The following is a 14242-nucleotide window of genomic DNA, read 5'->3' as shown; positions in this document are numbered from 1 at the left end:
AACCCCTTTTCATCACCCAAAAGTCTTACCTCATTTTTGTCCACAAGAAAGTGTGTTACTGATGTCACAGTGTACACTTGAGGTACCACTGACATAATGTTAGTTCCAAGAATTCTTCTCATCAGAACTGTAATTATATAAGAAGTCATAAAAATTCCATTTAGTAATTCGAAAAGCCCAATGAACTGATTAGGTAGAACTGGGATATCATTACCTGGACAAAGGTGACCTCATTTTTTTATTTAACTTTTTGACATGGGAAATGTGTAAAACAGCTTGGCATTACTTGTGATTCAAACGATGTTAGTAATCATCAAAATGACTTTACCATATTAGATATTGGGGACATAATTACTGTTTTGCCTTACAATTTCAGGTTGAATTCATTTAGAGACATTATCAAGTCTACAGCAAAAGCTAATATCCAAACCCATAGTGGTTAACAATTACCCTTCTTGTAACAAAAAAATTCAGTCTGAGCTGTGAACTCAAAATTGCAATGAAACTTGATGACTGCTAAGTCCTCAAAGTACTATGTAGTAAGGCAAATCAAGATAGCTTCCATTTTTGACAAAAATAGAAATAAAAATGGTGAAGTCAATAAGAGCAAATGAACTTTACCATTCACCATACTGGTCCAATGTGTGATAAATTCCATTTGATGAATGATACAATGAATAACCATAGGCTTTAAACACCTTATATTTTCTCAAACTTTGTAAATTTGTCCAATTAAGCATTTTTCTCTGCTCTACAAATATATTCACCACCATCAGTTGTAATACATCTTTGCAGATTCCACTTTAGGTTGTACTGACTTAGTTTTTTTTCTCAACTTCTTTGAAAATATTCTCACCTGTGACTGTTCCATGTGGACTTTTCATAGCAGCTGATTTTTTAGTCACTTTAACTCATCATTGGCTCCTCAAAAAACCAACAGTTGAGTTATCAGTCACATATGTCAACCCATCAAGAGCCAGGGGAAACTTTAAAATAGATTAAAATAATCTACCTTGTTTTTTAATTGACTATTGACGTTGCTGTCAAGGTTCTCCACTTTTTGAGCAACTGTTCTCACCAAAAGGCTAATCGTCTCATGTAAGTTCATGCTCTCTGAACACTTTTCTTCTGCTGCAGTCAAACATGATTACATTAACTCACTATCAAATGATTTCTTTGCTTATCTAATAAATGAGCCACTCAGAAACTTATTTTAATTTCAGCCTCATTTTCACTTTTTAGTTTTATGAAGAAATTCTTCTAAGATAAAATATTTTATTTTAAATTTTCTATTTTTTCTGAATGTCCTTTTCTGTGAATTAAGACTGTTGTGATGAGTGCTTAGTCCAGTAATGTTGATATATTTTGTATATTTTTAGTACTACAGAGTGTCACGGTATAATAAACACAACACTGTGGCATTTAATTAGAACACAAAGTAATCCACAATCCACTGTGCCTTAAAATTTGCAGGACATTCAGAGTCCTCTTTTCTCTTTCTTTCTTGTTTTTAGATGTTGGATATGCAATGGTAATTTGTAGCACTCAGTGTGCTGTCAAATTATAATCGCGGCACAGATTTGTAGCTCCCTGAGCAGTAATGCAAAGTGAGGAGAATGGCACATAAGGTTTCTGTAGCAACTACTCGACTCCATCATTATAGCACTAAGACAGCCACAGACAGTAGGTCTGTGGTAGGTAAAACAAAGAGGATGACTGTGTTCCAATAAAACTTTATTTATGGACACTGAAATTTTCATTTGTAGAATTTGATGTGGGTCTTTTTGATATCCTCATTATATCTTAACATCTTTTGTATATGTTACACAATGATAATAACTTTTATTGTCATTGTCTACTGAGTCTACATTTGTGTCAGTTCTGGCTCAGTCGCAGTTGGTTGATTTTTATGCTCATTATGAGTCCCAATTTGCTGCTTTTTTGCATACCTGGTAAATTTTGACTAGACACCATACATCATGAATTTGCCATTATTGAGTGCTGGATATTTTTATATTTCTATAAACTTTGTTTTGTTCTGGGATGCAGTTAGGTTACCTGGGATCAGTTTGATCCTTTTGAGAGTCTTGATTTTAAGGTTTATTAGGCTGGAGGCTACTATTAGTTAAGACCTTTCTACATACCCTACCTGGTGCTCTGAGAGTCATGAGGTTTTCCAGTCTGGCTTTTTTGTGACCAGGCACTATTCCTAGCCCTCACACATCAGATTTTTCTTACCCTACCTCATCATCAAAAGGCAGGGTTTGTGGCCTGTTCTTGGCTTCACTGACTGAATATTTCAATAAGTTTCTGGTAGCTTGAACTAAAATACCCTATAGAAATGTATAAAACATTATTTTCAAGCAGCAGATTAGTACACAAGTGGATGACCCAAGCTTGTTGAGGGAGCAAGGATACACAAGTGCAAGTCACTTTGTAGAAAGTTCTTACGTCCCAAACAAAATGCTCAAATACAAGAAGTCTCATCAAAAATTTGGCAAGTTATGCCGCTCACAGCCTATCGCTGGGGTCGCTGCCATCTTCTCTCCCACTCGCCCTCACACATTCCTTGGCCAGAGATCCCAGCCAGGCCCCCGAAGTCTGACAGCCTCTCTTTCCCAGAGCTGGTTCCTCCCTGGGAGGGTGACTTCAAGGCTTGCCACCCGCCCTGTTCTCCATACTCAGCTGAAATTTGATGAATTCAAATGGGCCTCTATGCCAACCGGTTTCTTTGTTCTCAATAAATGTTAGGTTAGATTTTTAAAAAAAGGCAAGGTTCCACTTAAATGTTTTGAGAAATGAGGTTAATATGCATAGTCCTTAAACTTAATTTTAAGGGACTCTAAGTTCATCTAGTGTGGCTCGGTTAGGTATCTCTACCTGTTTCTCTAACACACTGTGTAATATTACACATAAAAACATTTATCTCCTCGTCATCCTTAAGCTCTCAAGAGACAGAGTGTAAGTCAGTATTAAGTACCAAATGACATCCCTATATCAGCTTCATAGGTCTTAGAGTTGGTGTATGATGCCCTAAGACACTTAAAATAGTCTATCTGTCTTAGTTCTCAGTATTTGGTGGTTAGTTTGGTGTTTGCTGTTATTTGATTTTCCTTTTTTTGGAGTTTTCTTTTATAACTTATTAAGAAATTGGGAAATAGTGGATCATTGCCAAATGCAGTCTTGAAACTGAAGCCACAAAAGGCTTTTTAGAAATATGGCAGAACCCTGGGGGGATAGGGGACTTTTTATTGTTGTTATTTTAATGACAATACTAATTTGTGTGTACTTTAGTGAAAATTGATATAATCTTTTAGAGAAGCAATAAGGCAATATCTATCAAGAATGTAAGAGTATATACCGTTTAACATATAGCTCCAGTCTAAGAATTTAACATTAGGAAATAAAACATAAGCACAAAGATTTTGCACAAAGATGCTCATTACATCTTTATTTTTAATAGCAAAACATAGGAAGCAATCTAAGTATTTTTTGAAGACTATATAATGGCCCATGAAAAAGCTTATAGTATAATACACAGGGATAAAAGCAAGATAGAAAACTGCATACACATAATAACCCCAATCTGAATGTGTGTATGTATTTATGTCTGGAAGGATGTAAATTTTAGCATTACCTAAACCTTTTACAATGGTTACGTTTTCATAATCAGAACAAAATATGTGATTTAGAATGTGAATTGATATCTTTGTTGATTATAGCTATGTTCTTAGGTAAATAGGAGTCTCATTTTTTTATCACAGCACTAAAGGAATTTAACATTTTGTTTATTACTTATATCACATGTACCACTGAAAGTTGATTGATGAGACATGTAGTTCTTGTAAAACGGTTATAAACATATGTCTACTTATTTAAATGTTTTCCTAATTTATTTCATTACATTACACCATGATGTTTCCAACCCCTTTTCTATCTTGATATTGCTTTTTTATATCTTTGCTTAGTGAAAGCAAATTATAAAGTGCAGAAAAGAAAATCCCAGATATCATATCCAAAACATACACTTTAATGAATATTCTCAATCGTTCAGTTCAATTCTACTATGGCATAGCGGCTACGGGTGTTGGCCTTCCATCAGTGTAGAGGGAAGAGGCAGAGCTAGGTTTGTGGTGAGTGGGAATCCATGTGTGGCAGCAGCCTGTGTGGAAAAGCCAAGCCACAGCAGGGTGAAGAAGGTATCCATGCAGAGGAGAGACAGGGACTGTGATAGCAGTCTGGTTACATCTGGAGAGATTGATTACATAAATCTGTTAAAGAAAATGAGAGCCAGGTTTCTCACTGTTGAAGAGGGGACAACAAATACTGGAAGGGAGGAAGAGGAAGCTGGAAATAACCTTGTGGTGTTGGATGGAAATTGGAGGTATTGACACGAACTTAATGCATTTCAATAAATATAAATCGATAAAAAAGTATAGAATTCAATGTGTGCAATCTATACACACACATTCTTTCTGTCTCTCTCTTTGTCTCTCTCTCTCTCTCTCTCTCTCTCTCTCTCTCTCTCTCTCTGTCTCTCTCTCTCTGTCTCTCTCTCTCTCTCTCTCTCTTTCTCTCATTCCCCAGTTCTGCCCACTGACATTCCACATTCCACTAGTAATGAGCACAACCAGAACCATAGATTGACTTCTAAATAACATTATCCACTAAAAGGAACCAAGACTCCTTGGACAAATGACAGATTCCAGGGGTAGGGTCTGGAAAATCAGTTTGTGTCAGAAAGTAAGGACATGTTTAAAGAATGATGGGGACATGTCAAAGGCCAACAGTATCTGACATAAGGTAAACAAATAAAGCATAATGACTTTAATACAGGACATTTTTAAAACATGGATATTATTTAATCTCCAATTATAAATTCAAAGTTAAATACTCAAAAACAAAGCCTACCTTATTTTGCAAGAAACTGTAACAGCAATTTTTGTATACTTTAAATTAACTGACTTTTTCTCCAAAATATGTCTTCTTATAGGCAACAGGTTCAAGGGTTGGTGTCTTAACACAAAATGCAACTAACATGGGACTGTCAGTTATCATTTCCTTTATCTATGGATGGGAGATGACACTCTTGATCCTGAGTATTGCTCCAGTACTTGCTCTGACAGGAATGATTGAAACCGCATCAATGACAGGATTTGCCAACAAGGACAAGCAAGAACTTAAGCATGCTGGAAAGGTAAAATAAAGACTGTTGTTATCATCATAACATTTTAAGAGAAAACAATCAGCTCCCATCTTTACAATGTTAACTTCCTTTCTTACTGTGTTTCCTCGAAAATAAGACCTAGCTGAACCATCAGCTCTAATGCGTCTTTTGGAGCAAAAATTAATATAAGACCGGGTGGAATGGAATGGAATGGAATGGAATGGAATGGAATGGAATATATAATACTGGGTCTTATATTAATTTTTGCTCCAAAGGACGCATTAGAGCTGATGGTCCAGCTAGGTCTTATTTTCGGGGAAACAGTACGAATCTGTAAAGTGGTGTATATGTATTGAAATGCACACAGACCATTCAGGATGGGGTGTAGCTGTGCTACAATAAGATGCAAGATTTAGCACATGGGCTCTGAAGTCCAATCGGCTGAATTAGAGTCCACATTCTGTCACAAACAAATGTGTGATATGAGCAAGTTCTGTCAACATTTCTGGACTTCAATTTTTCCCTCTGTAAAGTGGGAATAATAATGGTATCCACTTACAGATTTTTGTATTACACAAAACACTTAGCATTATTATATGCAAAACACTTAGAATAGTGCTGGAAGGCAGTGAGCACTCAATAATGTCAGCCATTATTACTGTTACCGTATCATGGGGGGATTTTATAACATCGTGATTTCCCATTCTCTGATTGCTCAATCATTAAATTTTCTTGAACAATTCTGGGTATTTTATTTTTTTAAATAAAGAGGAAATGTAATCGTTACTGAATACAAAGCAATGCATTTCTTTTTAATTGATACTACCTAAAATAAGATTTAGAGACAAAGACCATTTTTGTACTGATCAAAATGAACAATTTATTTAATTTCTTGGAAAATGTTTTGACATATAATCTCAGGATCATTCATATTCATAAAAATAATCATTGTTTTTGGGACTTAGAGAAACATTAGTATTGTAGTATCATAACCTCTAAGGATTGAAAGAGATGTCATTTGATCCAATCACTCACCCGAAGTAGGAATCTCTTGTACGACATTCCTGTCAACCTGTCATGTGTCCATCCATCTTCTACCTACCGTTTCCCTCCAGTGGCAGGCAGGCCATTACTTTCCCAGTCTGCCAACAGTTTTGATTTTTTGTTTGTTTGTTTGTTTGTTTTTTCCTGTGGTCTTCTATCCTACTCTTCTTGGCTTTTATCTTGGTAGAAATCCAAAGCCTGACAGCCTTTAGGAAGCTGCACCATGTAGACACTGAGCCTTCTCTTGGCCATTTATCCCTGAGTCTTTAAGCTGTTCTCACGATACAGTTTCAAAGATCTTTATAATACGGGTGGACACCCTCTGAATATGAAAATGATTTTAATATTACTTATGGTCTTTATCACTCTGACTGTATCACAGCTGACACATAAATAGTGTGACTACTCATGAAGAGGGATTCCAAGTACATGACTCATTGAAATCTGGTTTGGATGATCTTTGGACCTTTCCACCTTTCTTACACTAGATAAGGACCCCGGGAATGTCTGCTTGGGCAGTACAGACTGAACTACTTAGCATATATTTATGTCAGAGACGGTGAAAAGTTGTTTAGCCCTTTTTGTGTGCAAATTATCACAATTTCTAAATTAATGGTGCCCTAAATAATTATATTTTACTCATCTTAATTTTCATATAATGAGCTTTAGTTGTATATATGCCCTTTGATTTTTCCTCTTTGTACTAGTAGAAACCTCAGACTATACAATCAGTAATTCCAACTAATTAGGCAATCTGTGTCCTTTCCCAGTAGCTTTAAATCAGTCAATTTACCCAATTCCAGAACTTAGAATATGGGCCAATAAAACATATTTGGTCCCTCTTTGGTTGCATATGTAAATTTTGACATATCATCAAATGTTTTATTTTTTATACTTAAAATGACAGTATTAGTAAATTAAAAAAAAGACTATTTTCTAAGGTTCTTTAATGATAATAGTCCTTTTTCCATTGTGAAAAATGATCACAGATGTTTTTATTCATTCCTTTTTTTCCCTCAAGGTTTCAGCATTTCTTATCCATTTTCCTTACATACCACGGAATGCTAAAAATTGAGTTTTCTTTGAGTTCATTTTGAAATTAATGAGAATTTAGAACAACTCAACATCAAAATTGAGAGCAGAATCCAGGTGTCCTGACCACAGTCCAGAAATCTAGTTCTATCTTGTAACCCAAGTTCTCCTTCAAATAACACTTGGTGTCCACCTAGGCCTTCTTCTGTCCCACAATCCACTCTGGCAGTCTGGAAACAGAAAGTGAAAGCTGGACGTTTCTCTTTCAAGACGACATGTGTTCTCATGTCCAAGAAATTATTCTAAGCCAAAAGTTTCCTCCATTTTGGATTCCATGTGATTATCCCTTTTTTTAAAACTATATAACTATGGGGAAGCATTAATTATATTGGAATTAAATATATTTTTAAGTTCATAGACATCAAAATGAGAAACAGCTATAGTTTATCCAGAATTCTATAGCCATACCCTGTGTCTCTTTACTGTAATGTTCCCGACTCCTTTGGTTGCTATTTGCATTTCTGTGCTAGAATAAAATAATTATTTATTTGATCTTCTCTGCTGTCTTCTCCTTGAATTACGTCATAATTCATAAGACAGTTCCTTCGCATAATTCATGTGAACGTAATGCTCACTGTGTTATCCCTCTGCCTATGGAACCAGTTTAAAAAGAAGTTCAGTGAAGACTTGAAGGGGGCTATATTTAGGTCAATGGACTAAATATTTTCAAAACAAATGTTCCTTGAGCCTATTATCCTGAAATGTTATTTTCCTGTCTTATTTTGGGGGAAGAAAAACGGAAGCTAAGAAAACTCGTTAGGAAAACTTACTGACTTGATGTACTTAATATGTCCTCTGTGTAAATGGCTGAAATGCACAACCAGGAGAAGTTTAACCATTACTAATTTTATTTCTATATTGTGTTGTCCTGTTTTATAAGATAGCAACTGAAGCTGTGGAGAATATCCGTACTATAGTGTCATTAACAAGAGAAAAGGATTTTGAGCAAAGGTATGAGGAGACTCTTCAGACTCAGCACAGGTGATTGCAGATTCATACTGACTCCATTAATGATATTTGTTATTGTAAAGGCAGTTCTCCTGGATGACTCCAGTGGTTTTTCTGCCAATTCATTTGCTCTGAAATCGTTCCTAGTAATGGCATATCATGATTTCTCACATGACTTCACCAAGAGAAAACTAGAAGAGGACTCTAGAGCAAGCACTGTTAGAATGTAGTTTTAGGTCCTCCCACATTTCCTTGTAATATTACTAAGTGTACACATTTTTCTTATTTTCCTGAAACAAGATTGAGAAATAACATAGTCAAGAAAGAAAATAAGAATTACTAAAATAGTTCACATTTTAAAATGACTATATACACAGTAAATGTGTTCACCCCTTTTCATTTTAAACTAGTCCTCCTTATCACATTTACTTAGTGATACTCTGTATTACTGTATCAGAGAGATAGGTTTGTACTCTTTTACACTCATGCTTGTGGTTTGTACTGATCTTTCATTTCTGCTATTTATTCTCTTAGTTCAAGATTAGGATAGAATATATTTCTAAATACTTCTAAACCAAATTCCTTTAACTCTTTCGTTAGCTGTCCTTTCACAGACCTTGTCCATTTATTTGAAAGTACATAGAAGTAACTTTGTTACACTGAACTATGGAGTGTATAGCTGTAGAGAAAATAATTATATTTTCTGTTTTCTCTATAATAATTCTCAGTAGTTAAATAAACCACTTTCTCTTTAATTCTTAGGAAACTGTACCTCCCCTAAATAACACATCTAGTCTTCTATGTTCATTACTCTACGTTTATTAAAATGGTCTTGCTATACTTCATGCCCCATTATTTAGTAAACTGTGTGCATTACAGAAATACCTTGAAGAAAGCACAGATCATTGGAAGCTGTTATGCATTCAGCCATGCCTTTGTATATTTTGCCTATGCAGTGGGGTTTCGATTTGGAATCTATTTAATTCAAGCTGGACGAATGACCCCGGAGGGCATGTTCATGTAAGTTGTACAAATACATAAATTCTGTAAATGGGTCAGGTAATTAAATTAAGCAGCAAGATGTCTAGTTTATAAGCATTATCATTTAAACTATGTATATGGGAAAGGCATACTGTGGAAATTTTGTTATTTAATATCTGTGAGTTCAATCTAACTGGTAAAATACTGATATAATACAGGTAATCTAAGTTAAACCCCTATGTGAATTGCTCTCTGTTATAGTTTATTAGAATGTAGGAATACAAGGATAAAATATACCTTCTTGTCATCCATTCCTTATGGAATTTGTGAGGCTTCATGGAACTCCCAAGGTGGAGATGGCTTGATCAAGTATGACTAAATCAGTGAGGTTGAGTTCTTTGCTAAGCAAAAGTTCCAAAGAAACACATAAGTTACTGTTTCCCTTCTGAAAAGTCGTATTTGGAGTTGATCATGGCAACCCAAAGAGGCTGACTCTTCCCCAAGCATTTGTTGGAGCTTTTATTTTGGGGTTCCATTTACACAGTTACGAATTTGGGGCCTCTGCCTTCCTTTGCAACCTCATCCACTGCTGCCTTTTTTGTGAACTGCCCTACACAGCAGCTCCACATGTGCCATTTCTGTCCCCAAAACTTCCATCTCAGTGTCTTTGCACTTGTTTTTCCCTCTTCCTGGAATGATGGTTGCCCATGTCTCTGCCGAGCTGCCTCTTCCTCACCATCCAGGCTTCTGCTCCTAAGTCCACTGCTCAGAAGGAGTTTTGCTGATGGACCAGAGTAGTCCCCCCGCCCCCCGTCATCACTCGCCATCCTATTACCATGCATCACTTTGTATAGAGCACCTACCACTGTAATAAATTATCCTTCCTGTGTCTGTGTTTATTAAGTGCATAGACTTTAAGCTCAGGGAGGGCAGAGCGTAACTTATTCTGGTCACTAATGTTTCCCTAGAGGCAAAAACAAAAGCTTGGCACATAGTAGGCCAAGCTTACTAGGACAATCAATCAGGCAGTCTGGTCATTCCTGGAAATGTGCTTCTAGAGTCAACTTCTCCACATTACTCCTGTTTTTCAGATTCTTCTATTTTTCTTTTCTTCTACATCCACATGTCTAACATCAGGTGCTTTGGTAGAAGGACTAGGTAGGTCTAAGTCACAGACAAGCATTTATATAAAAATAGTATGTCTGTAATTGGGAGTCTACTTCTACATACTTAGATTTTTTAGCTTAATACTAAGCAAACAATTTCCTTGGTTAAAAAAAAATTATACAACCTCAAAATCATGCCTGCAAGTGATAGCAGGCAGGATGATTCTTAAAAAGGGCCTTTAAAGACTGGGCCAACCATTCTGTTTCATATGATAATCACTATAACAACAAAACTTGATTAAACTCTTACTAGGTGTTAATAATTTGTCATGAATTATCTGGTTAAACCTGTGAAATGTTATGATTCCCATTTTACAGATGGGAAAAATTAAGACTCGAGGAAGTTACCTAACTTGCCCAAAGTCACTTAATCAGCAAGTGGCAGAGCACTGATTCAAGTTCATGATTCAATTTGCCAGAAGCTTTGCTTAGTAGATATTTTTTATTATTATTGTCATTATGATTACTATTATTACTAATTCTGACAAGACAAACTTTCATAGAATCTGTAAAATAATTTAGATAGATAGATAGATATAGATATATCTATCTATATATATTGCTTAGTTTTCCAAACATTTGAATGAGAATCAGCTGGGCTGCTTCTTAACATAAATGGAACAAATGACTTGCTTATTGTTATTCAATGACCTTAAAACGTAAGAGAATCAAAAGGTCCCAATACAAAAATTCCTTTTCCTACTGACCTACCCCACTTCCTGAATTTATTTTTATTAATTCATTAACAAAGGTCATTTCTGGAGACATAAGCATTTTCGCTATCAGAACATATGGAGGATATCAACACAAGAGCAACGATTAATGAACAGTAACCCATTGGCATTTCCCAGTGTCCTGAGGGAAGGAAAAAACAGGAAGCACCTGAGCTAGGGCCACTGGTATCACTTTTTATTTGAGTTTCACTCAACCTGACTACAGATATAGTAAGGATACCCATATTTTTATGGTATAGACAAAGGAGAGAGTCTGTGGGGAATATGGGTACAGGGCATGAAAAATGTGAATAGATGAGATTTGTCTTCAACACCAAAGTCTCTTTTGACTTAGAGACCCAGTGTGGCCCCCAACCACCATTGACTATGTCACAAGTGACGTATTGAGACACACGAAATTATACCTGTTCTAGAAGACTCTGCTTTCTAGAATCTCGGGTGACAGCTTTCTAGCTAATCAACTAACTGAATGGAAGAGGTTTACAAAGAAAACCCTTCTACTAGAACCCTCCTTAGGTAAAAAGAAATTTGTGTCATTCTCTAAATCAGCGACTTCCTAACTCCCCAATCAAAGAGCTGGTTAAAGATGCAGATTCCTGGAGGTCATCCCACAAATCTAACCTAGAGATTTTGTTCAGGGCCAGGAATCTACATTTTGCCAAACATCCCAGATTATTCTCAGGCACAGAATCTGAGGTTCACACTTTAAGAAATCTGAGCACAGAAACTGAATCCCAGGCTGCTCTTTATAGTTGCTTAAAACCTGAGGGTTTCATTTTGGCCACTACCAGAAACCTCCTATTACTATATAAAAATTGGGCAAGTCATATTTTAGTTTATTGTTAAAAATAAAGATGTTTTGTTCACCCTATAAAATGTGAATGTATTTTCATACTTTGTAGCTACAGGGATGGGTAAGCTATCTCTCTTTCAGAAATGACAGTGTGCCCTAGAAAAGGAGATGCACAAAGGGAGCTGTAACGGCAGAATCCCTTCATGTGCTCATACTGTTAATTTATCAGCATAACTATTACTATTATCAGCCTTAGCATTTTCCTTTAAAAAAGGCAACATATATTTCTTATGGTAGGAGCTGTCTCCATCCATCTCTATTATTGTAGAAGTTTCTCTGAAATGAACATTTTTTAAAAAGGTGATGACATTTTTACTCTGCTGCCTTGCAGCCAATGCATAGGCATTTAGAAAATCTCTTGTTTAGGGTCTCATACACATATACCGGGGGTGCCAAAAAAATGTATACACATGACTTGTATTTATCTTTTGTTATCGGTCTATATTGAGTATCACAATTTTAATACAGTTTTTTCCTTTCTTAAAATGTGTATATTTATTGGCACCCTCTGTACATAGTAAGATTCTCCCCCTGTGCCTCTGTTAGCCCTGGCAACACTTTTGATTCACTTCACTATATATGTGCAGACTTTGAGAACTACAGAATTATTTTCTCCTATTTGAGTTTTAGTGACTTTAAGGTTAGTTTCTAGCTGACTTGCTTTTTGCAATATAGTCTAGAAACCATTAGTACCCAGCCAAGGTTTCTGTAACTCCCCATACCTCCACTCCAGAACTTTCTTCTCTCTCTGTTTCTTTCTTCTTTGCTACACGTATTACCAGAAAGCTAAGGAGAGTGCATGGCTAAGAAAGAATCAAGTCATAACAGCCTTCAGTACAGTAATAGCAACAGCTGCAGCTTTGAACACTTCCTGAGAAGCAGAGCCGGGCTGCTTATGTGTTGTGGTCTACTCCTCCAAAAATCCAAGTGCAGCTCGTGCCAGGAACTCATATAGGACTTTGAATATTCAGTGTGACTGCTGGCCAAAGAGTTATATAGGCGGGTTTTCAATGAATAGTAATGGTTGGTTGATAGCTTGAAATAATAATGAGTAAGAAGAAGCAAGCATGACCTCCACCACTGTCTTTGCTCTGGTAAGCTGGACAGCCATGGAAGAACTGCACGTGTCACCATTATAATTAAGAAAGCAACCTTAGTTAGCCAAAACAAGGAAAACAAGAAAGTCTTCTTTTAGTGTTCACTGCAGTGGCAGCCACCCAGCTTCCGTCCCACGCCTCCCCCGATGTTATCCAGAAGAGAGGAGGACAAGATAAGGAGACTAAAGGGATCAATGACTGAAGGGATCTAACAGAGACAAACCAAGATTTGATACCTAGGGCCCTCTGGAGATTCTAATATAGGAAACAAGTGGTAACAAACTCCAACATGCAGAGAGAAAGAAAAAGAGAGGGGGTGGGGGTGGGGGTAGGAGAGGGAGTTCAGGCCACATTTCCACTGGAAAGAGCACCATGTAAGGAAAAACACAGTGAACAAGGAAATTCAAATTGCAGTCCTACAGTTTCACCGCTACGTGATCCTAGAGAAATTGCTTAATTATCTGGGCTAGTCTCACTTGTTAAGTGATATGAGTTCCTGTCTTCCTTATCTCGTAAGTGATCGAATGGTATCATGGATATGAAAACATTCAAAGTACCAAATAAATGTAAGTTGTATACGTTCCATCTTCATCTGTTGAGGAGGGGATTTGGGATGAGAAGAAAAGGATCTTTGGGTTATTATATGGATGTTTGAAGAAATGAGTATGTATATGGGAATAATTGTAATGGCTACCTCTGTGAGGAAAGATACTGTATGTTCTAATCAAAACAAAAAGAAACTTACTGAGTGGGGATTTCAAAAGTTGTGATTTGACCTGCTGTGCTAGTAATCTATATTCTATACCTATAAAAGAGCTTATTTCCAAGAGAAAGTATGCTATTAACTTTCAATTCTATGAGGAATAATAATAACTTAAATATTTGTTGAGCACTATACTAAGCACTTTATAATATTAATGTATTTAATTGTCACAACAGCCCTATAAGATGTAAATAGTCTCATTATATTCCATTTGCCAATAAGAAAACAAGCACAGAGAACATGTATAAGGTCATACAGCTAGTAAATAAATGGTGGAGTTTGGATATGGTCCTAATGGTTTAGCATCAGAGTCCAGGCTCTGAACCCCCTCCCCAGTGTACTCCTCTTAGAGTAAGTCACCAAAGGTGTACAAACTGGCTATGGTTAAGGGGAGACA

General features: G+C 36.3%; 1 protein-coding gene across 1 annotated transcript in view; it reads left to right on the top strand.

Annotated features, from left to right (window-relative positions):
- The window catches only part of ABCB5 (ATP binding cassette subfamily B member 5), a gene marked incomplete at both ends in the record, with an annotated part of 98579 nt that overhangs the window by 69637 nt on the left and 14700 nt on the right, over positions 1-14242 (top strand). The window contains 3 exons of the mRNA XM_081079703.1: positions 4994-5197; positions 8184-8284; positions 9131-9271. Coding sequence (XP_080935829.1) covers positions 4994-5197; positions 8184-8284; positions 9131-9271 — 446 coding nt within the window. The remainder of the gene's footprint in view (positions 1-4993; positions 5198-8183; positions 8285-9130; positions 9272-14242) is intronic.

This window comes from Rhinolophus hipposideros, assembly GCF_964194185.1.
Source record: "Rhinolophus hipposideros genome assembly, chromosome: 18".
Classification (NCBI taxonomy): domain Eukaryota; kingdom Metazoa; phylum Chordata; class Mammalia; order Chiroptera; family Rhinolophidae; genus Rhinolophus; species Rhinolophus hipposideros.
This window is presented reverse-complemented; position numbering and strand designations above follow the sequence as displayed.